Source organism: Rousettus aegyptiacus, unplaced genomic scaffold (assembly GCF_014176215.1).
Source record: "Rousettus aegyptiacus isolate mRouAeg1 unplaced genomic scaffold, mRouAeg1.p scaffold_m13_p_6, whole genome shotgun sequence".
NCBI classification, from domain to species: domain Eukaryota; kingdom Metazoa; phylum Chordata; class Mammalia; order Chiroptera; family Pteropodidae; genus Rousettus; species Rousettus aegyptiacus.
The window spans coordinates 51,181,818-51,205,682 of record NW_023416309.1 but is presented as its reverse complement, the minus strand read 5'-3'; the positions used below and the strand labels follow the sequence as shown (position 1 = coordinate 51,205,682).

General features: G+C 36.8%; 1 protein-coding gene across 5 annotated transcripts in view; it reads left to right on the top strand.

The window, feature by feature from the left end:
* The window catches only part of SHTN1 (shootin 1), a 90,989-nt gene that overhangs the window by 20,377 nt on the left and 46,747 nt on the right, over positions 1 to 23,865 (top strand). For 4 of the 5 annotated variants that reach the window (XR_004951498.1, XM_016142510.2, XM_016142506.2 and 1 more), the window contains exons 3-7: positions 3,538 to 3,598; positions 9,734 to 9,828; positions 17,876 to 18,044; positions 20,190 to 20,287; positions 22,309 to 22,390. Coding sequence is in view for 4 of the 5 variants with exons in the window: in XM_016142510.2 (XP_015997996.1) it covers positions 3,538 to 3,598; positions 9,734 to 9,828; positions 17,876 to 18,044; positions 20,190 to 20,287; positions 22,309 to 22,390 (505 nt within the window). In the remaining variant the exon portion in view is untranslated. The remainder of the gene's footprint in view (positions 1 to 3,537; positions 3,599 to 9,733; positions 9,829 to 17,875; positions 18,045 to 20,189; positions 20,288 to 22,308; positions 22,391 to 23,865) is intronic. The other variant, XM_016142507.2, reaches the window with a different exon arrangement.

The following is a 23,865-nucleotide window of genomic DNA, read 5'->3' as shown; positions in this document are numbered from 1 at the left end:
GTAGAACGAGAGAAAGGTTATAAGGTGTCTTTCTGGGTTCACCTAAAATGATGCCATAAGTGGGAGGTTCGGATTTCTGCTTGGGAAACAGGCTCGTCCTCCATATATTGTTCAGCCCTGGTTCAGAATGAGTAAGCTGCATGTGCAGCATGTGTAAGTCCCTCCCCCCAACACATACCCCTTTCAGTAGCCATAGCAGATGGTAAACTCTGTGGCTGCCAGTTCTATCATAATGCGGTTGCAGAAAATAGAAAGCAAAGCAACATGAAGACCCCTGCTAGAACACAGCTGGGCTTGGGAGACAGCTTCTGAATCGGCCGGTGATGGCACTGGGGTTCGTGCAGAAGCGCATGGCTGGACTAGAGAAACCGGTTCCTCGCGGGTTGGGATACGGCTGTGAGCTTGAGGCCTGTTACCAACCAGAGCCTGTCTCCCTGGGCCTTGTGTTATATTAATGACCGGTAAATGGTAGCTGCACTGGTGGTTTGTGTGTGACGTTGGTTGGTGGCCTTTCTCAGATCTGAGTAGCTAGGAGTACCATCCTGTTTAATAATGCTTATCCCATTTCTTTGTCATACAGATTCTCAGGGAAAACTCCGGCTATTTGATTTAAGTGACAATGAAATTAGCCTCTAATTTCTTCAGGTGGAGCTTCGAGTGGTCTTTAGAAGGCTCTAAGTGGCGCTAACTCAGGAGCAACACTCCCAAGCACCAATTCTCAGATGAAGACGGTTTTCACAGGGCGTTTTATACCTTTGGAAATGCCAGGCGTTAGAAGCATGAAATTAATTTGAAAGTAAAACATCAGATATATTTCATTTGACAATCTTAACTCAAGAGTTTAAGTCAAGTCAGAAATTATGTTTCTTTTTGCACTTTAGACTGTACTGTGCATTGTTGGAGGTGGGGAAATAGAGAACAAACAGAAGCTACATTCTAGAAAACAAGAGGAACATTCCGAAAACAAATGGCTAGCAGTCTCATAAAATTAAGGGTCAAACAGTATACTGAAGAATCTAATAAAGCTTATTTGAGAATCTAGAACGCTGGTGTTCAGAATTTTAAACACCAGAAAACAATAAATGGAGTTTGTTAAATTAGAATTAGAAACTATTTTAGACATTTTTTTTTTCATCTTTACAGGGGATAGATTTTTCACAAGAAAACCTTTATGAAAAAGTGCAGCAGGACCCCGTTATCTGCTGTTTCACTTTCCACGGTTTCAGTTACCCACGGTCAACTATGGTCTGAAAATATCAAATGGAAAATTCCAGAAATAAACAATTCCTACGTTTTAAATTGCGTGCTGTTCTGAGTAGCACAATGAAATCTTCCAGCATCCCCGCCCTGCCTGGACGCGCCATGCCTTCGTCCAGCATATCCACACTGGATTGGCGACCCACACGTTAGGTACTTAGTGGCCCTCTCACCTACCAGATTGGTTATCAGAGATTTTGTGAGAGAGAGAAAGAGACAGAGAGACAGAGACAGACAGACAGACATCTGTGGGGGGAGACCACATTCATATAACTTTTACTACAGTGCATTGTTATAACTTTTATTATTAGTTATTGCTAATCTCTTACCGTGCCTAATTTATAAATTAAACAGTATCATAGACTATATGGGGTTCATTACTATCCACAGTTTGAGGCATCCCCGGGGTTATTGGAACGTATTCCTCAGGGATAAGGGGAACTCCTGTTTGCCTTCTCCTTTAGGAAACGGTCCAGCCTGACCCCTCTTGTGGAAGGTCTAAGTCGGGACGTGGTAATCAGCTTTGTTTCATGTACTCTTCTCAGATGTATTTACCCAGGGGGATGAATGGTGATCGGTTATTTAAAGTTAGCAGTTTTGAGAGACTAAAACTAAACCGTTCGCTTAACTTTAAAAAGAATCTATTCTAAAAGCACGGGAAAAGACAGGCGATAGAGCAAATACTCAACATACAGAGTGAACTATTATTTTTTCGAAATTTAAAAATAAAAAATAGTTTGACAGATAAAATTATTGACTGTCGCCTGTGTCTTCCAACTCTAGTCTCCTTCCTGTGCTTTCAGAGACAGCTGCTGTGGTAAATGTTGCATGTCTGTGTGTGGGGGGGCCTCATTTGATACGTACTTTGCAACTCCTTTGACTCAGCATTACAGTTTTTAAGGTTCATCTGTGTTGATGCGTAGAGCTTTAGTTCATTCATTTTCACTGCTCTATGTCGTATTACAGGAATATATGATTTATTATTATAAATGCTGAGCACGTTTGTATAGATGATCTTATACACATTACTGGAGATTGTGGTAATAGAATCTGAAAGTAGGATTGTCGAGTCATGGGGTATGTGCATTTTCGATTTTGATGGTTTATTTCTCAAGTAGTAACGCCAGTTGATACCTCTTCCAGCGGTATGTGTTTCCAACTCCTGAGATCAGACTTTTTCAGTTTTTGCCAGTCTATCAAAGGAGAATATCTCACTATTTTATTTTTCAAAGTATCAATGACATCGTTGTTTTTTTAGCTGTTGAAATTTGAAAATAGCCAAAGGCATGAAATCCCAATATATTTATCTGGCATGATAGAATTAAAATATAAAGTTGTGTTTTATTCACATGGTCCTCTTATTATAGTATTCCACAAAATTAAAATTTTAATTAGCATTCTAATAGCTAAAAATCAGCTTTTAAACTTTAGACATTTTTGATGAAAATCTTTCTAAAATGTGTTATACTTCCCCATTTTTTGAAATTTAGGGTAGATTGAATTCAGTTCTCTCACAATGAACATTAGGCTTTTATAAAATTTTTTAGTAACTTAGGGGCCTGTTTAAATAATACCTATTTCTATACCAGATACTCTATAAGATCCTCATGCTTTTATATATATATTACCTTTTATGGTCTTGCCTTGTCAAGTTTTTTCAGTGAGTCCTCCCACCTTTTAAAATGAAAAATTCGTTTTATGCAAATGATACGTGTTTTATGTGGAATATTTTATCTTCTTTTAAATTGTTCCCTTCTTTTATTTAGAATTCCAAGGACCCAAGGATAGGTTTTTCTTGAGTGAGAGAGTACGTGGGGCTTGGGCCGCAGTTTGTCTTTCTGTGGTGGTCACTTCCAATTGTATACCGTGTTCTGGATTTTCAAAATGATCCGGTCTCAGGGAATTTGACCTGCAGATGAGTGGGGTGTTCACTGTGTTAGCAAAACACCTACTTAAAAAGAGGCACAAATATTCTCTTAAAGAATGAATACATTTTAACTCAAGGATGTTAAATTGGTCTGTAACTGAGGAGATAATGAGCAGTAAGGTGGCTCATTATCTTAGAAGGTCCGAGAAAATTGGCCGGATACAATGGCACAAATACCATGCTGAGAGAGCAGTACAAATACCAAGTGACCATTACTGCTTTTATTACTTTTTTTAAAGGTTTTTGTTTTTTGTTTTCTTTTCATAAAATTGCAATTGTTTATAAGTTTGCTCTTTTTTATCTTTCTAAGTTTACAATACAAATTTAATACTTACATTTTTTTCTCATTTCAGTGTGACAAAATTAGGCAAGAACGCGATGAGGCTGTTAGAAAACTGGAGGAATTTCAGAAAAGTACGTAAGCATTTCATGAGAATTATTATAACATGCATAACTGTGTCTTGGGCAGACATGTCCCCTGAGTTTAGCTGCTGATGCATTGGGCATCCAAGAAAGCAAGAATCGTCTTCCTCTTTGCTCCCCAAATGCCCTGGGATTACTGTGCTTTTCAAAGAAATGAAATGAACATTATTGTTTTATGAGAGCGTTATTATAAAAGACAGTTTATACTTGTTATAAAAAAATTTTGCTATACAGAACAATTAAAGGAGAACAAAAATTACTTGTTGTCTTGACTCTTTGAAAGAAGCCCATGTTAGTATTTTATACTTTTTTCCTTGGTCTTTTATCTGTGTAGTATATGTATCTATAAAAAATACAGTCATATTTTGTATTCAGTTTTGCAGCCTGCTTTCTTCAGTAAATAATATATTATGGTTATCTTTGCATAGCAGTGGATATGTATATTAGTTTTAATTGTTGGCCAAATAGTCTGTTATATGATCATAGCATAATTTATTTACACTTTTCTTTGGTGATAGATGGATCATTTCCGGTTTTTAGTTATTGTAAATAATGCCTTGGCAAGTATTCTTACACATACATCTTTACGGTGATCTGATTAGTTCCTTAGCTTATAAAAAAGGAATTCTAGGTTCATAGAGCTTACACGTTTTTAAGACTTTCAGTGTTCGAAATAGCCCTCTTACCAAGGAAAGTTATATTTCCACAAAAGCTGGAATTTTCTAAGTTTTGTTATGTTATTTTGTATGTTACATAAACTTGTTAATACTCTGTCCCCTAAGGCAGAACATATCTGGTGACACAGAAGGATCAGAATGACATACGTCATGGGAAAAGGGCCAGACCTTGGCAGGGAACGTGACTTACCTTCCCTCTGGAAACAGGGCCTGTCTCCATCATTCTGCAGATGCTGCGTTAGTCAGGGTGTCTGATTATAACGCAAATGTTAACTTGGTAACTACACAACAAAACATTTTATTCTTGTTGAAGGTGAAGCAGCTATAAAAGTGAAGCATTAGGGTTAAATTTCAGTAGCCAGTTTATTTCAAGTGACAAAGAATATCTAAAGGGAATATTGTTGATAATACCTGTCTTTGGAGGCCAACATGCTCTGACAGAAATATCTATTATTTATGAATGCGTGACTTAACAATAGTGTAGAATCTTCTCCTTCCCAATGCAGGATTAGTGGGATGTTCTTACACTTGTGTCGACACCGAGTCATATCCAAAAGAGTTATACCACTGACATCGTGACCAATGAATGTGCTGAATCAATTATTGATAATAGATTGGCATGCTATGTGCAGTGGAAATAGTTCAGGTGGGACTTTCTTCGGGAGACTAAGAAAGCTTTAAATATTTCTCCAAAAAAAAAAAAATGTATCTGAGATATAGGGTTCACGATGTTTGAACATAGGGCGGAATTTCAGATTTGGAAGCGAGTGAGGCAGTTATCGCCAGTGAAAAGCACCATTTGGCGTGAGCCCATATAGCCCCGAGCAATTTCTGCACCAGTAAAATTGGGATAAATGGCTCTGCCTCATAGGCTATTCAAGGATTAAATGGGATCATCCGCATAAAAAGTGCTGAACACAGTGCCTGGGGTCATCGTTAGTGCTCAAAAGTTAGTTTCTGCTACCACCATCTAATTTGCTGCTGCTGCCCCGTCCAGCGCCTGCCCGCTCTTCAGTATTAAGAGTTCATATCATTTGCCTTTCGTGAGTGAGTTTCTAGACACTGGTCTTCACATTTGGACAGCTGTTGGGGAAAGTTTCTCTTGGTGCTGAGTTGAAACTGGCCTCCCTGTAATGTTTACTCGTTGGGCCTAGTTCTGGAAGTATAGAGGAGCAGCTGACTGAGGCTCGGGAAAAGCTCTGTCAGGCCATAGGGCTGAGCACGCTTTTCCTGGCTGGTTTTGTCCATATTTCCACGCCGTTCTTGGGCCTCTGTCAGCTCTTTCTGAGCCTTTTTCTGATCTTTCTGCGCAAAAATGTTACTACGTGGGAAAGCCATGTATCCAAGAAGGACAGATTCCTGCGAAAGTAGAAGGAAATATGGTCCTTTCATGTCATTCAGGCCACAGTTAGATCTTTCGCTCTGCTGTCGGGCACACCGGTTTTCAGTTTTCATGGGTGTTTTCTTACTACATGAAAACCTTTCTAAGTGATCTCATGTTGCACAGGAACGTATGGTATGTACACTTCAGAGACGTCCTGGCATCTAAACATTGGTGAGAGCTGGCTGCGTGGAGTGGTGGTTTGCTCAGGAAGCAACATCGTTGGCGGTGTCACCTTTAAATATGACGAATTAGAAAATTGGAAGAGAAAATTGGAGTCACCTAGAAATAGGTTTGGCTGGGCTTAACCAGTTGGAACTCTGTCATTTGGGATATTTTACTTAACTTCTCTGGGCCTCAGTGTTCTCCATTATAAAATCGCTGTGATAACGCCTACCTCACGAGATGTGAGGATTTGTGAGAGAACACATATAAAGGGTTTAGCACAGGGCTAGGCACATAGTTGGCTCAATAAATGGCGATGGTGATTGTTTCCTAGGGAACTGTACACGACAGAGAACATTCTCGTAAAAGGGTGTTCACAGATGAACTTAGGACTGATCACATTTTTCCAGTTATTCAAACAAACACAAACATGACTGCCTGCTTTGTACTTATGAATCAGCAGTGTGCAAAGTACAAGAGAGACATGCGTAAAACAAAATCTCTGCTTTCAGGCTCACAGTTAGTAAAAGACAAAAACAAGTAAAAAACCGAACCAAACCCAGTTACTCTACAACGCGATGTATTCTGTGGTGGCAAATGTGTAAGAGCGCTTTGGAGTCGTAAAAAGAGGAGAGACAAACTTTGCTAATTTCGACTCGATTGATAAAATCAGTGACCGATGGACTGTTAGGTTACACTTCTGAGTTCTCAGAGTCATTAAAAAAACTTTTATTATGAAAAACTTCAAGCTGATACAAAAGCGAGACAATAGTGTAATGAACCCGCATGTGCCCATCATCTAGCTCATGGCCCGTCTCTCCCTTCTGTAATGCATACTCCCTCTCTCCCTGACCTCAGGTTATTTTGAAACTAATTCCAGTCATCATGTCATTTATCTGTAACTATTTCATTACGTATTTCTAAAATACTAGGATTTTTTTTTTTTTTTTTAAAAAAACATGACTGCCTTAATTAGGGTCACTCTATTTAAAGCTCATTTTTTTTTTTTCTGTGTTTAAACCTTCGCGTCATCCACATTATAGGTGTTTTAAGTGCAGTGATCATGGGTTGTAGAATTCAGGGCCCTAAGGCAGATCATTAAATGAACAATGAAAGGTTTTTAAAATGTTTATCCTTTGAAAAGTGCAAATAAATTTGTTTATTGAAAGAATTCTGTTTCGTGTCATGTGACCAGACTTATAGTCTTGGAAATGGGGTCATGCTTCTTAAAGATGGTAATGCTCTTTGAAATGTGTCCTTCCCTTTTGAATCTAGGAAGTTGGTAAGTAGATTTCTGTGTTACCAATTTAGCACTGGGATAATATTTTAAACTAAAAATTAAAGCACAATTTTAAATTTCTACTGTTCTCTCTTAGAGGAAGAAATAAAAACCCTACCTGATAGGGTATTCCGTATCAGAATTGGAAAAAATGTGGGTTCGTGCTACCTAGCTAAGTTTATCAAGTTCAAATTACAGGGCAGTTTTTTACAAAATGTTTAGAAAATAAGTTTTTTTTATTTTTTCTTTTTGCTAGGGCTAACCCTTACTATCGTGGAATAATTTTTCTTACCCTTCTATGAGCAAGAATGTTATTGAATAAAAAGTCAAATTCCTATGAAAAATGCAGAGTATTTATGTTTTTGTTATGATAGTGGAAATACCAGATTGTGGCAGAAGATGTCAAGTAGTTAAGGCTAAAAATTCAAAGTAATATTTGATGATGTAAAAATTGTATAGGTTTCTTTTCTCTTTCCTTCACATTTTTGAAGAACCTACCTTGTAAACATAGTGATAAAATGCCAGGAATATTAGGATTTTAAGGAAATAATAGAGCCTATTATTTAAACTACAATATAAAAGGCAATTATATTGATGAAGAGCTACATGGGCTTTGTGTGTGTGAATAAACTTGGCCTGTGTTCAGCTTCTATTTGTTCTTCTGGCATAAACACATATTGTGTGTGATTCCAGTTTAATGGGGACCCGTTTGTATGCCAAGCAGCTGCATTTTAGGACCTATTGCGTGATTTCATAGCTCTCTGAAAATTGGTTCTATTCAGAACAAGAGATAGAAGAGGAGAAGGGGGGTAGTGTGGGAGGGGGAGGGGGAGCTTCAACACACAATCATTTCTTTTCAATTGGAGCCAGAAAGGTTGATGACAACATGACCATTGTGTTATAATGATAAGACCACTAAGGCATCTGTACCTCTCATCAAGGCTTTCACACAACAGCAGATACAATTTAATTCACTGCTCTGTCAGCAGTGCTGATACCATTATGCCGTCTGTCTCCACAGTTATAATCACTGTCCTCTGAGAAATGCAGTTGAAATGATCTTGAGCAGTCAAAGAAACTCTCAATTAAGGCTGCCACTTCCAATGTGTCAGATTGTGTCTTATGCACTTGGTACAATTTTCACTTCCAATCCTGTTTATTTACAATGTCTACCAGTAATTACGCTTAACGTGTCATTTAGTGAGGGGGGCCCTGCCAAGCCGATTGTTGGGTGCTGCTGTACCATTGAGTGGGAGTTTCTCGAAGTCAATGCCATCAGCAGCTTTTAGGCCCTGATGGGATGCAGTAGTAATGTTGATAATGCAAGTATCGTGCTCATCAAGTCATAATTAGATGCCACTCAAATGTGCCACTTGTAATAACAGTGTTGATTCATGTTTTTCTCGGTGACTGCAACTACTAATTAGTTAAGTGGTTTTTGGTTGGCCTGCATTTGCTGCAGATTATTATTACCCCTGAAAAAATGTCAAGGTTAGAGATGTTTCTGGCCATTTAGTGTTGCTTTATGAATTTGAATATTAACATAATAAGAACTTTGGACAGACTTAGGAAGTAATACATTTTTGTATTTAATTTGGAGAGAAATTTTTTCCCCTGAGTTTAATCATAATTGCAGGTTAATTAAGCTTAAATGAAGCAAAAGTAATCTCTCTTTGTGTTACGTGAGCCCAGTGCTTTTTGCCTAACTTTGTTGGGTTTCACGTTTGGGTATACATAATTTTTCTTTTTTTAAGCCAAACAAATGTCAGGAATTGTACATGTCTCTAGGTCATTTTGAAATTCTGAGCATTTTCTTTTACTACAAATATGGGTGAAAGGAATCGGCATTTTTCTTACATGATCTTCAAAGTATAATCAAGTTCAAATTACTTTGTACTTTGAAATCTCAATTTACATAAACAAGTTACCAAAAAATATCTGAAAATTACTATTTTTCAAGTATTTGTAAAATACCAAGTAAAATTTTTCCCTAATCTTCATGACAGCCTGTGATGCAAGGAGCAATTTGCTAGCATCTATTTCCATTATCATATAGTTCATAAATCTCGTTGGTTTATTTCTCTGCCCTGGAATTTATTAAATAATAGTAACTAGTCTGTCACTAATAAAGATAACTCTCACAAAACTTACCTTAGCTAAGCTTCCACGTAGTTATTACAGTTATGAGATCAACTCAAGATTTAATTTTTAAAATTTCTCGTTAGCTAATTTTCCTTATTAGATTCATGTGTCATATCCTGATAAGAAAAGGAAATCCTGTTTGTCACTTTTTATTGATAAGAGGCTCTTTTGTTTAAATTAGTGGTTATGTATATAGCTACAGAGAGAATAGACACTTAAAAAAACATCTCAAGTAGCTTTCTTAAAACGTATATAACAGCAATAAAGTTTCTTTGGTATGTTCCTTTTCTCTTTATACATTCAGATATTAGTTAAGATTTAATCGGGGCAGCATCTTAAACACTTTTTTTCCATGATAGCTAAAGGTCTGGCTAGCTGAAGAATTGAAGTATTCTGAATCATGGGACAAAATGTGTGGGCTTCTGGAATAGCTGACTAATCTTTGAATGCTGAGACTTTTTTTTCCCCTCCCTCATTCCTAGTTTCTCACATGGTTATAGAGGAAGTTAATTTTATGCAGAACCATCTTGAAATAGAGAAGACTTGCCGAGAAAGTGCTGAAGCTTTGGCAACAAAGGTGAGACTATTCAAATTAAAGGAATTCTACCTGAGCTTTTCACTTTCAACTTGCTATGCTAGACCATGGCCTCTGTTTTTTTCGCTTTTCTAGTTCTTTAATCTGTTATCTACTCTGGTGATGAGGAAAGTGTGGTAAGGTCTCAGAATCGTGAAATATGATTACATAGATATGTCTTAATGCAAAGGTTATTTTGATTGTAAAAGGAACATTCGTATGTGCGTATTTCAGCATTTGTGCTTTTGCCTATAAAAAATGGTCCCAGAGTAATCTGTTGAACTGGACTTTTCAAAGGTCTATGCATTTGGTTAAAATACTAACCAAATTTCAAACTAACCTGGTGTGGCATAAAAGAGCAGTGAATGTTTAATGTTTGAATCAGACGGAAAGAGTCAGCCCGGAGCCTGCATTTCAGGTGATTATTTGCGAAAGCAAAGTGAGGGCATGCTAAAGGTGACCTCTGGTGCTCCGCTGATTGCTTCTAGCTGATGAATTTACCAAGTGTGTAATTTTCTATATTCTCTCTCATCAGGAGTACATTATTATTAAAGAATGTTTTTATCTCTGTCTTACGTATTTTGGGTTGGGTAAAATGCATCTGAACCACTTCATCAGAAAATGGATTACAGCAATTTTCAACCAAATTTCATTAGTAATGCCGGGTGTATTTCCTTCGCTTCTCTCCTATCACCTACTTCCAAAGTATTTCTTTGGCCGTCACTGAGATTCTCAAGTCAGTCAGTCTGTCTGTCTATCTGTCTAATTTGTATGCATTAACCGTGTGCTTGCTAGAGGTAATTTGCTTAGTGACGGTAGAATTCATAAGTTCTGCAATCGGAACTTAAGAATGTAAATATGTGTATGTAATTCGTCTCCTGTTATTTGTCTGAAGAATACATAGCCATACAGGCCATTGCTCTAAAGACATGGGTGCTCTCACATTGTTTCTGTTCTCATGCACATCACTAGAGTTTACTGGTGTGTAACACCACGTGGATTCTGTCTTCATTTCCTTTATTTCTTCTTTTCAAACAAGTAGAAAAAAAATATTTGGAGCATACGAGGCGCTCTGAATCTGGTTGTGGCTAAGTGAGGTCTCTGTATTTTCTCTTATTATTAACAAGTATTCCTGATGCAATAGTTCATCCAGAGGGACAACAGTGACTACTTCTCAGGACTGGCAGAGTGTACGGAAATCAGTGGTTTTATTTCTGGTTATGTTATTTTGTGCATGTGCGGCTTTGGGCACATTAGTTCTGTTCCCCGGACTGCCATCTCATCTTGAATGGCAGGACGAACTAGTTAGTACTGGAGTGAGAAAGAAGCCGACCTCTTTTTTAATTACACACTGTAAACATTGGTCTGTATAATAACCTAACAACTTATTCTATCTCCCCTTTTAATTTAATTAGTGACTTCAAGCAAGAGAATTCACCTCCGTGAGCTACAGTCATCTTGTCCTAAGTGTCAGGGTACATCAGGTTGATTTTTTAAATTAAATTTATTATAGAGTTACGTTGGTTAATAAAATTTTATAGGTTGCAAGGGTACAATTCAATAAGACATCATCTGTATACTCCATTGTGTGTTTACTGCCCAAAGTCAAAGCTCTTTTGTCACCATATATTTGACCCCCTTTACTCTTATGTACCTACTTCCTCCCCATTTCTCTCCTGGTAACCACTAAACTGTTGTCCGTGTCGATGAGTTTTTGTTTTTATGTCTTGTTCATCTGTTACTTTCAGTTTTATGTCCCTCATATGAGTGAAATCATATGGTCCTCAACTTTTTCTGTCTGAATTATTTCGCTTAGCTTGATAACCTCAAGATCTATCCATGTTGTCACAAATAGCAGCATTTCATCTTTTCTTATGGCTCAGTAATACTCCATCGTATATACGTACCACATCTTCTTTGTCCAGTCATATATCATAGGACACTTTGGTTGTTTCCATGTCTTGGCCACTGTAAATAATGCTGCATTAAACATCGGAGTGCATGTATCTTTATAGATAAATGTTTTCAACCTTTTTGTGTAGATACCCAGAAGAGAGATTGCTAGGTCGTATGGTAACTTTTTGAGGACATTCCATACTGTTTTCCATAGTGTCTGTGCCGACGTACATTCCCACCAGCAGTGTATGAGGGTTTCTTTCCCCCCACAACCTCTCCAACACTAGTTATTGCTTGTTTTATTGGTAACAGCCATTGTTACAGGTATGAGGCGGTATCTTATTGTGGTTTTGATTTGCATTTCCCTAATAGCTAATGAAGTTGAGCATCTTTTAATATGTTTGTGTGTCTTCTTGGGAGAAGTGTCCGTTCAGGTCTTCTGTACTTTTTTAATTGGATTATGTTTTGTCGTTATTGAGTTATATGAGTTCTTTATATATTTTGGATATTAGCCCATTATCAGAGGCATTGTTTGCAAATATTTTCCTCCATTCCATTGGTTGCCTTTTTGTCTTGTTGATGATTTCTTTTGCTGTGCAGAAGCTTTTTAGTGTGATATAGTCCCATTCATTTATTTTTGCTTTTATTTCCCTTGCCTATGAGTTTAAATTCATAAAATTTTTTCTAAATCCAAGTTCCATGAGTTTAGTACCTATGCTTTCTTCTATACAATTTATTGTTTCATGTCTTATATTTAGGTCTTTGATCCATTTTGAGTTAATGTTGGTGAATGGCGACAGATAGCAGTCGAGTTTCATTCTTTTGCATGTGACTTTCCAGTTTTCCCCGCACCATTTATAGAAGAGGCACTTTTTTTTCTCCATTGTATATTTTGCACTTTGTCAAAATTATTTGCCCATATATATGTGGGTTTATTTCTGGGCTCTCAATTCCGTTCTTTTGTTCTGTGTGTCTGTTTTTCTGCCAATATCTGTTTGATAATGCTATTTTGATTATTGTTGCTTTGTGGTATAATTCGAAGTCAGGCAGTCTGGTACCTCTAGTCTTGTTTTCATTTTCTTGGGATTGCCCTGGCTATTGGGGGGTCTTTCGTGATTCCATACACATCTGATGATTTTTTGTTCTATTTCTTTAAAAAATGCCTTTGGGATTTTGATGGGGATTGTTTTAAATCTATATATTGCTTTGAGGAATACAACCATTTTAACTAAGTTGATTCTTTCAATCTATGAACATGGAATATCTTTCCATTTCTTTATGTCTTCTTCAATTTCTATTAATGATGTCTTGTAGTTTTCAGTATATAGGTCTTTCACATCCATTGTTAAATTTATTCCAAGGTATTTTATTCTTTTTGCTGCAGTTGCAAAAAGAATTGTTTTTTTTTTTTTCATTTCTTTTTCTGAAATTTCATTTTTAGTTTATAGGAACTCAGTGGATTTTTGTACATTTATTTTGTATCCTGCAACTTTACTGAATTTATTCATTGTTTCTAATAGTTTTTTGGTAGATTCTTTAGGATTTCCCATATAAAGAATTCTGTTGTCTGCAAAAAGTGACAGTTTGACTTCTTCATTCCCAATTTGGATGCCTTTTATTTCTTTCTCTTGCCTGGTTACTCTAGCTAGGACTTTCAATACTATATTGAATAAAAGTGGTAAGAGTGGAATCCTTGTCTTGTTCCTTATCTTAGAGGAAAAGCTTTCAGTTTTTCACCATTAAATATGATATTAGTTGAGAGTTTGTCATATATGGCCTTTATTATGTTGAGTTACTTTCCTTCTATACCCATTTTATTAAGTGTTTTAATCAAATGGATGCTATATCTTGCCAAATGCTTTTCTGCATCTATTAATATGATGATATGATTTTTATCCTTTATTTTGTTTATGTGGTACATCACATTGATTTGCGAATGTTGAACCATCTTTGCACTCCTGGAATGAAACCTACTTGATTGTGATATATAATATTTTTAATATATTGTTGTATTCAGTTTGCTTGTGTTTTGTTTAGGATTTTTGCAACTGTATTCATCAGAGGTATTGGTCTATAATTTTCTATCTTATTGAAGTTGGTGGCATATAGTCTTTCTTAGTATTATCATATGATCCCCTGTATTTCTGTGGTATCAGTCATAACTTCTCTTTCATTTCTGATTTTGTCTTTTCTCTTTTTTCCCTTAGTGAGTCTAGACAGGGGTTTGTAAATTTTATTGATTTTTTTCAAAGACCAGCTCTTTGTTGCATTAATTTTTTTCTATTATCTTTTTGTTCTCAGTTTCATTTACTTCTCCTCTAATTTTTATGATTTCTTTCCTTCTGCTGACTTTGGGCTTCATTTGTTCTTTTTCTAGTGCTTTAAGATGTAATGTTAGGTGGTTTATTTGGGATTCTTCTCGTCTCTTGAGATAGGCCTGTAGTGATATAAACTTTCCTCTTACCACTTTTTCTGTATCTCAAAAGTTTTGATATGTTGTATTTCATTCTCATTCGTTTCTATTTATATTTTGATCTCTTTTTAAATTTTTTCTTTGACCTGTTCATTCTTTAGTAGCATGTTGTTTAATCTCTACATATTTGTGGGTTTTCCCACATTCTTTTTGTAGTTCAATTTCAAAGTGTTGTGGTTGGAGAAGATGCTTGGTCTGATTCCAGCCTTCTTCCATTTGTTGAGGCTAGTTTTGTGTCAGGGTTGATTTTATAATAGTACCCTAGAGTCACTGACTATAGGAGTGTGGCCCAGGCAGGTGTATGTTCAATCAAACACTGTAGATGTTCTCATTGGATGTGGCAGATAGTAGAGCTTTGAATGCAAAATTTAGAAACTTCATTATATGGGATCAGTAAATGATAGTAGCATGTCCTGATTTAGTTATCATTGTCATTTTTGAAAGTAGGCTCCATTTTCTGAGTTGCAAAATTTCTGTACATTAATTCTTATTTTTCTAAGTCTTTGCTCTCAAATTAATGACAAATTGAATGTTAAATTCTCATGATGCAGTTGACTTCATAATTTTCTTAAAGGCAAGTATAGATACTTTGCTAAAATGTGTAGGTCAAACTGATAAATGTAGACCACTTATTTAAATTGTATGGTCAAGATCTGCTTATTTTGTATCTTTAAGTGTTTATTAAACTGTGTGCAATATAAAAACTATTTAAATTTGAATATAAGGCGATTCTGTTACTGTAGGATTATAAAAGATTTATTTTTCCTTGTAACTTAGAGGCTCCAGAAAAAAAGTAGCATGCCATTAACCTATATAACTTGATGTTTAATAACTGCAAAGAAATAACTTAGCCAAAATTTGTTAATTCAGAGTTTTCAAAAGTGTTCAGTTAGTATAGTTATAAGATCTCATGTGTATAAACCTTATATTTCTTCTTTTTAAATATGAAAATAATGTTTTAGGAAAGACTCTTGACATTTTTGAGAAGACTTGACATCTTCTGTCAGGCTTTCCCGCCCCCCCCCCCCCAAGTAAGTGCCTTTGTTAAAAAGAGTAGTTGTATTACAGCCAGAAAGTAGCTGGTGGATTTTGGTTCCCTGTTTGATAGAGGCATCAAACTCTTTTGAGGGCAGAACTCTAAATTCTCAGGTTATTGAGTATCCCTGTGATGGTGGCCTGGGAAATAATATATTAAGCACCAGATGGCAAGAATTAGTATTTCCATTTTTTCATGAGTATCCTGAAGGAAATAAAAAATGCATAAACTAGCTGATAAAAGATTTCCAAAGGAAAACTAAACACACAAACTAAACCTCTTTTGTTACACTTAGTAGCTATGACTTCCAGAATGTTTACTATATGTCAGTCACTGCATGAAACACTTCGTTTGTAATATCTCATTTAATCTTTATATTATGGATAGAGACCATTTTTATTCTTGGTTTGCTGATGAGAAAACTGACACTGAAAGATTAGGTCATTGTAGAAGCAGAGACAATTTGATTGCTGAGCTGACTCTTAACTCCGCTATTCTGATTTTATAGAAGTGTATGCCAAAGCACCGCATTACTCTACTGCATCTGTGACTCTTAGTACGGATGTACGTGGGAAGCACTTGGGGAGCTCTGAAAAAGTGCTCTGCTGGGATCATGCCAGGGATTGTGGTCTGGTGAGGGGCTGTGCATTGGGATATTTTAAAAGCTCTCTAGAGATTCTAATGTGTGGAGCTGGGAACCATTAGTTTAAATATTAAGAGGCAGAATTACAAATTAACTGGCATTTTTTCACTTTTTTCTTAAATTGTTATTTGTTCCCCTATTATTTGGGAAAGATGGCATCGTTTGAGAATTGACAAGGATCTCTGAGCCTCCAGTGCTATGCCGTAGTGGTCATGGTTCATCCACTTACCCCAACAGTACTTACTTAATTTTCCATTTTAAGAAAGAGGGGTTGAGAAATTATGGGCCTCCCATCTTATTCCTGACCCGCTAATGTAATCTGGGGAGCTAGAAGCTGGAGCAAAGGGCTGGGACGGGGAAAGAGGGCTGTGTCTGATTTCCTAAATAGAGCTTAGCAGACTTCTGGGAAGAATCCATGGAAGGGTTTGTAGCCATTTCTAAGCGATTGTTCCTGATTCCCCAGGGAGGTCAGGGAAACCTTCTGTGTTCCACACCACACTACCTGGGATATATTTAGATTCATTCTTATTGGGTTAAGAATTCAGTCTCCCAGGTTGAAATGGGCTGGGCTTTTCCTAAGAGAAACCTTTAGAGATTCTAATTATGATCACCAAGGGGCAAAGTTGGCAAGTACCAGACTAAATATCTTATTCTGGTGTAAGGTTTATAATAGGGAAGGGCAGCTACATTCCAATGACTTATGTTTCTGTTTGTATTTATGTCCAATGTGAATTAAATTCAGAACTTGCTTTGATGGTATAGGGCTCTTAGTAAAGGAAATAACCTTTATTTGCATTTCTATATTTTATATTTTACACTAGAGAAATCAATCTTTTAAATACTTTCATATACTCAGAGGAAACCTTTTATTTTTTAGTCTTGAGAAGAGAAAACGTAAGCAAGCCATATTTTCTTCCCGTGGACTTTGGACCATGTGTAGTCTTTGCGTGTGCTTTGTACTAATGTTTATATGCACATGAACACATGCGCTAAAGAAGGTGATGATAGCTAAGTAACTAAAAACCAATTCATTTCTACATGAAGGAAAAATAAATATATTAGTGAATTAAGATTCCTTTTCTCTACTATGAATTAAAATTCTTTTTATAGAGGCAGTGGATATATATCTTGAACGTTCTTCTATTGTGTATTATTAGAACTCTCTACAGATAGAAACATCTTGAACTAACTCATGCAAGAAAAGAAAAAAAAATAGGAATTTGTTACAGAGAGATTGGAGAATCCCATAGAACCCGTGAGCTAGGAGCATTTCAGGACTGGGCTGGAGCCCTGTGGGAAACCGTATCCCTATCGCTTTTTCTCTGCCTTGCTCTACATATCAGCCTCATTTTGGCTTTCCTACAGACTTCCTTCCTCTGTTCATCAATTCAGTAATAGCATGTGGCTGCCGCCTGCTTCTCTACATCTGGAATGTATAGAAAGAAACGAATCTCTTAGTTCTAGCCTCCAGATTTCTAGAGAAGGGATATGATTGACCATGCTTGGGTCATGTGCCTGGACTAATTATCTGTGGCCAAAGGGATAAAGGTGTGTTTTGGGGGAAACCTGGCCGTTCCATTGAAATCACATAGAACAAGGCAGAGGAATGGCGGTGTCCAGAAAAGACAGAGTGCTGGGCAAAGATTTAAAAGTAGTTCACAGTACGGCATCAAAGACAACACTCACTTGAAATAAAGTGCCTTAATTAAGGCAATCAAGTCATGCTTGGTTTAATCTATGCTGGTGTTTTAATTTCCTTAGATTTCTTTTCAGTTATAACTAGCATTCTCACATGCTGCTGGCTATAATCTAGGCGTCAGGTCTTACTTAAAGTAATAAGTCAAATATTTAAAAGTGTAAGTAAAACCTTTTTTAATGAATCTTCTAATTGTTATGCTGTGAATGTCGATGAATATGTAAGACAAAAGTACACTTAATTTGTTGTTTAAAAATCCCAGACACTCATTTGAGTACTGTTAACCATCTTCATATTTTGCATTAGCTAAATAAAGAAAATAAGACATTGAAAAGAATCAGCATGTTATACATGGCCAAGCTGGGACCAGATGTCATAACTGAAGAGATAAACATCGATGACGAAGATTCATCTACGGACCCAGATGGTGCTGCTGAGACTTGTGTCTCCGTACAGTGTCAGAAGCAGATCAAAGGTGGGACCCTTGGCTTAATTATTGAGTATATGTTCGATAATGTTTTTTTTTTTCAACCCTGGTTGCACATTGGAATCACATGGGAACTTTAAAAAATACTGATGCCTGGGTCTACCTCAAAAAAATTCTGATTTAAATGTCCTAAGGAGTAGCCTGATTGAGAATCATGCTAGGATATAACATTTGTCTTTAGGCATCACTTTCTTGTTTGCGCCTGGGCACTTTTGAAAGCATTGTTTTGACAGACAAGCCACTTAGTCTGTAAACTTGAATATGGACTATGTGTTAAGATAGTTTGATGAAATGAAAATGAAAGAAAGAACAAATGAAAATAGATCTAGCCAACCCCTCCTGGTTGTCTGGTTCTCTGCTGGAATCTTTAGGCAAGATTCCTCCCCAAATTGCTTAGTCTCTGCTCTCAAAGAACTTACCATCTGATTGAGGCAATGAGCTATAAGCATTATGTAGTATTAAACAACTGTGTTGGTCAGCAAGAAGTGCCATTAGGCAAGGTCATATGACACATCTGTTACATACACTAGACGTGCACACACGCATTGTTTATGTTAAAGACATAGGAAAGCAGATTTTGATTCAGTAACTACTGGGGTGTTTAAACATAGTGCACATGTCAAAAGCAGTACTCATTAGCTTGCTTGGTAGACAAAACTTCAGTTGGAAGTGTAAAGAAGAAAGGACTGTGAGCTCTCCATATACACGGGTTCCGCATCCACGGATTCAACCAACCATGCATCGAAAATGTTCAGAAAAAAAATGTTACGTTATGGCTGACGGGTACTCTGTAGTTAGGCCTATACAGTAGTTTTGTCTTCACTGAACAGGTACAGCCTTTATTTTCTTGTTATTTGCTAAATAATATAGTATAACAACTCATTACATAACATCGATATCGTATTAAATATTACATCTGGAGACGATTAAAGTATGCAGGAGGATCTCCTTAGGTTGTATGTAAATACCATGTGATTTTATATAAGAGACTTGAGCACTCGCAACATCCGAGGGGATCCTGGAACTAATAATCCTTGCGAATAGCGAGGGACAAGTGTATAAAGAAAGTCATCTTTACCTGACTCTCCACTACTTTAACCTAGGACCAAATATTTATGTTAGTGGAAAGAGAGAGGCAGTCTAAAGAATTTTCTTTTGTTCATAGTTCTGCCTTCCGTTAGGTCTTGAGCTGTATGGTAGCTCTTGTTCCGCCTTCAGGAAGAGCCAGCCAGTAGAGAAAGTGATCTTGAAATAAGTCTCTGAGAACTCCTTTAAGCTGGGTTCATGCAAAAAACTTTGATTTAATTTATAAATAACCACATAGCAGGTTTCTTATTGTCCTTGGAGAAAGGTAAAAAATTAAAAGTAGATAAAGACTAACTGGCAAAACCATGAGCCCGGGTGTAAATTTAAGTGCTCTGCGCTAATCCGTTGATATGTTTTTAACATTTGAATGGTAGAAGTAACTTTAATCTAACATGAGAAGCTTTTGCATTTACACTTGCTAATATTTTCATTCAAGTAACACTGTTTTCATTAAATCCCAATAATAAGAAATATGAAATAAATTAAGAAACAAAACACCCACAACTCTGGAGAGAAAATTACTAGAATTAACCCTTTTTCAAATAGGTTATATTTTGAGTCAGTTCAAATAATGTTTAAGGGCTGTAAATTGGCAGCAAATCAGGATTTTTTTCTTCAAATGAAAATCTCCAAATTAGTAACTGCCCAGTTGTTTATATTGTATTGTGACAAGAGCCCATGACCATTATAAAATAAAAAAGAAATGAGTACAGTGACTTAAATTGTTTTGCTGAAAGCTTAAAAAATTTTACTTCTAAAATGCCAGACAGTTTTCGAGAACGTGGTTTTGGTAGAATTCAAAGAAAACATAATCTGGTGCATTTAACATGGTGAGATTGCTTGATATAAAATTATTGATAACTATGGCTGCTGTTGTAGGGCACGGAAGTGAGCTTTTCATTGTCTTCGGCGTCTTTATTTTCCTTGTAATTGTTAAATAGCCTTGACCATAAGCTGCCATCATCAATTCTTTTTCCAACATCGATTTCTTCTTTTAAACATACGTCTATTTGTATTTTTCCCCTTATGTTTTCTTTAAAAATGCAGAACTCCGAGATCAAATTGTGTCCGCTCAGGAGGAAAAGAAGATATTAGCCATTGAACTGGAAGGTCTCAAGAGCAAACTTGTAGAAGTAATTGAAGAAGTATGTATCTTAGGCCTGACAGGCGAGACTTTTAGTGTTATCAAGGTGTTCGGGGACTGCATGTTAAAAACTTGCTATTAGAAGTTGATTTCTGACGTGAGAACCACGTACCAATTTTAATCTTCTCTCCTCCCCACTGTTTCAGACATACAAGAAGGTAAAGAAAATAAAATCGTGAACATTCATATACGCACTACCTAGCTCAATAAATGAAACACTAAACTAGCATTGGAGTATTCTCCGTTGCCCCTTATAATTCACTGTATGAGGCAGAGTCGTAAGAATATCTGCAATGTAAGTTGTACACTTTGTTGCTGCTGGTGAACAAGTATTTTGCTTTGCCAGTGGCTGGCTGGCCTAGTTGGGGAAGTCCACCCCGCGACCTCCGACATGTGTATGATAGATGGTAGAATGGGCTCCAGTGGGTCGTTGGAGAATCTTTTACTTTTTCTTTTCGAATTGTCTTTAAGAGCCGAAGTACATAATTACTTTTTGTTGCATGAGGCGTCAAGGATCCGCCTTTGCAATCTTGGTATAACCGTGTCGATCATTCTCAGATTCTGTGGCCCAGAGCTCCCCAACTGATGATGTTCTATGTGTATCACCCTGATAGACCTCAGAGGGCTCACGAGTGTGCCAAAGCGTTGATCCCTTCAGCCAGGAGCCTCATCCGGTCGCCTCAATTCCCATGTGCATATTATCATCTTAAGGGCCATAATGTGAAAAAGGTTGGTTAGCCGGGCCCACCAGACCCCCGGCCCCGATAGCTTTGCCTTATTGTGGTAGAGCATCCTGATGACTAAGAAGACGGATGATGATATTTTGGAAACGGCATTTTTATTGGACAATGTATAGCAGTTACTAATTGAAACCAAACACAAAATATAGTTTATTCTAAAAGAAACCACTTCTGCGTCTATCTGGAAGTGCTGATGGATTCAGAATCCCTTTCAGGACCATTATCTTAGGTTTTTTATTGAGTGTAACGGTAGGAGAGAGTCAGGAAACACATTTGATGCACCCCGTTCCTCAGTTACAATTATTTATTGATGATCCTCTCCCCTCCCACTCAGAGGTATTATTGGAAGCCATTCAAAAATTATTTTTATTATGACTTTCAGATACCCGAAAAGCATAAAAAACAAAATAATGAACATCTGTATGTCTGTTATCTAGCCAAATAGCATAAACATTAAGATAGTGTCGAAAACCCCAATGTCTTTCTCTCCGTAATTACATTCTCCTCGCTCCCTGCCCCGTTTCCCCAAACAACCACTATTCTGATCTTGGGATTTATCATTCCAATGCTATATTCATATTACATTTGTACTACAGTACATAGCGTTTTGAGTGTTTTTAAACTATGTAAATGTACCTGCTTTTTTTTTCATCCCATATAATGCATTTGAGAGTTATCCACTTTGATAAGTATAGCTTTACATTCTCTTTTAAAACTACTTTATGATAGTCTCTTTTCTTATTGTTAGATGCCCAAAATTATTTCAGATATTTAAGTTTCGTGGGAAGATTACTGTACTGTATGCATTTTATTTAAGCCAAAAGTCATCAAAGTTGAAACTATTTTTTATTTGAAAAATTTATGTATGTTTTACGTAAGCCAAATATCATCGGAGTTTAAGATGAATACCAAAATTGAGTATTGGATCTCTGACTAAATGGTTCATGTATTTTCTGGGTGCTTTGTAGTCGGATATTTGCATTAAAAATATCAATTATTTACACTGGCCAGCTAGAACACTAACTACCATGTTCAGGGACCAATTCAATGTCATTTGGAATATGTAAATAAACTCTCTAGCAAATTTGCATCCTAACTTAAAGAGCTACTTTTCAGTCTTTAAGAAGAGCTTTAATAAAAGCCTGAGACAGCAAAGCCAATTACTACTTTAAATCGTTAACTTCTTGTAGAAAGTTGAATAGCAGTTTGAGAATCACACATCACCATATGTCATGTTTTACAACTTTGAGTGTTTTCTCTCTTCAAAATCTCACATTTTTAGGTAAATAAAGTTAAACAAGAAAAAGATGCTTTAAATTCGGAAGTTCTTGAACAGAGAAAAGTCTTAGAAAAGTGCAATAGAGGTATGTAACGTCAGTCATTTTTTCTCAAGCGCATATGTGCTTTATTTTGTTTACATGAATCGTGTTGTTTTATACCTGTGCCTAAAGATTCTTGGAGCGAAAATCTTCCGTATTGTGTTTTCCGAACTTCTAGCAATGAGTCTCTCTCATTTCTATTTTATCCCCCATCTTAGAGTCCTGGGACATTTAAAAGTGCTTTTATTTAAGGTACGCAGGACCCACTCATTTCAAAACTTAAAAACCTCAGTTTCGATCTGTCCTGCATATGTCCTGGGACCACGGCCATTTTGGCTATCCCTCAGTTTTTATGTATTCGATAGGTTATTTAGTAAGTCTCTGTTCATTCTAGAATAGATTAGGCTATCTTCATAAATGCATGCAACGTGATATGGTAAAATTTTTAATTAAGGAGATGTGAAAAGTGGGACAAAGGGAAGGTGAGGGTATATATTGTTCTACAAAGCGCATGCTTGCTCTGAAGTCTTAACCCATTTCCTGCCTTTGTGCCCGAACTCTGGCTCTGAGCTGGCTAGGGGCCGGTGCTGTGCTCTCATGATCATCTCACTAATTGATGACCGATTATACGAATCACATAAAAAGGAATCCGTTAGTCAGGAAAAGCAGACCTAGTTCCCTGGTAAGAAAGAAATTTCTCCAAAAAAGGAAATTTCTCTACTTCTAGAGAAAACCGTGTGGTCTGGGCTTACTTGTCATCAAGCACAACATCACGTCTCATGGAACTGGTCTGCATCCCCTGGTTTAGGATAAGAGAGTGATGCCGAATTCTAGGTCTGCAGATGTAATTCTGAGGGAGGGGACTTACCACGTCCTTTGTTCTCCTTTTTTTTCCCCTTAACCGTTCTCCTTCCTAATTCAGAAAGTGCAATACCAAAAGGAAATCTTTCAGGCCCAGGCCTCTCCATTGTTGCTAATGGGAATTCTCCATCTCTGCATTATTCATGATTTGAGCATTTTGAACAAACGAAGGACTTCGTAGTTAAGGGTGGAAGAAGTTCTCTGTTCTGTCTACATTTAAGAAGATAGGGTGTAGGACAATTTTCAGTCTTGACGCACTGTGCTAGAAACAGTTCTGCAGAGGTTAATCGCATTGATCGTGCCTTCAGAGAATACCCTATCTAAGAAAAGAGAGATTATATAAATAAATACATGACTAGGACCAACCTAATTTCTTTCAGAATCCAAGTAAAAAGGCCAAGACATATGAACATTACATTTTTATTTTAACGTTCTGGACATAGTAAAGAGAGTCAGTTATCTTGTCCAAGGCTTCAGGGAGTCATAGTCTTCTTTGTTTTGTTCATGAAATTTCTTTTTAAAGTAGACTTGAAAATTTTTTAGCTCTCAGGGACCTATAATTCACGTCACAAACCACCACTCGTATTGCTTTCCTGGAGTAAGACTGTTAGTCTTTCCTCTAAGTAGGCAGTAGGTTTCCAGAGTTTAGAGCTTGAAAT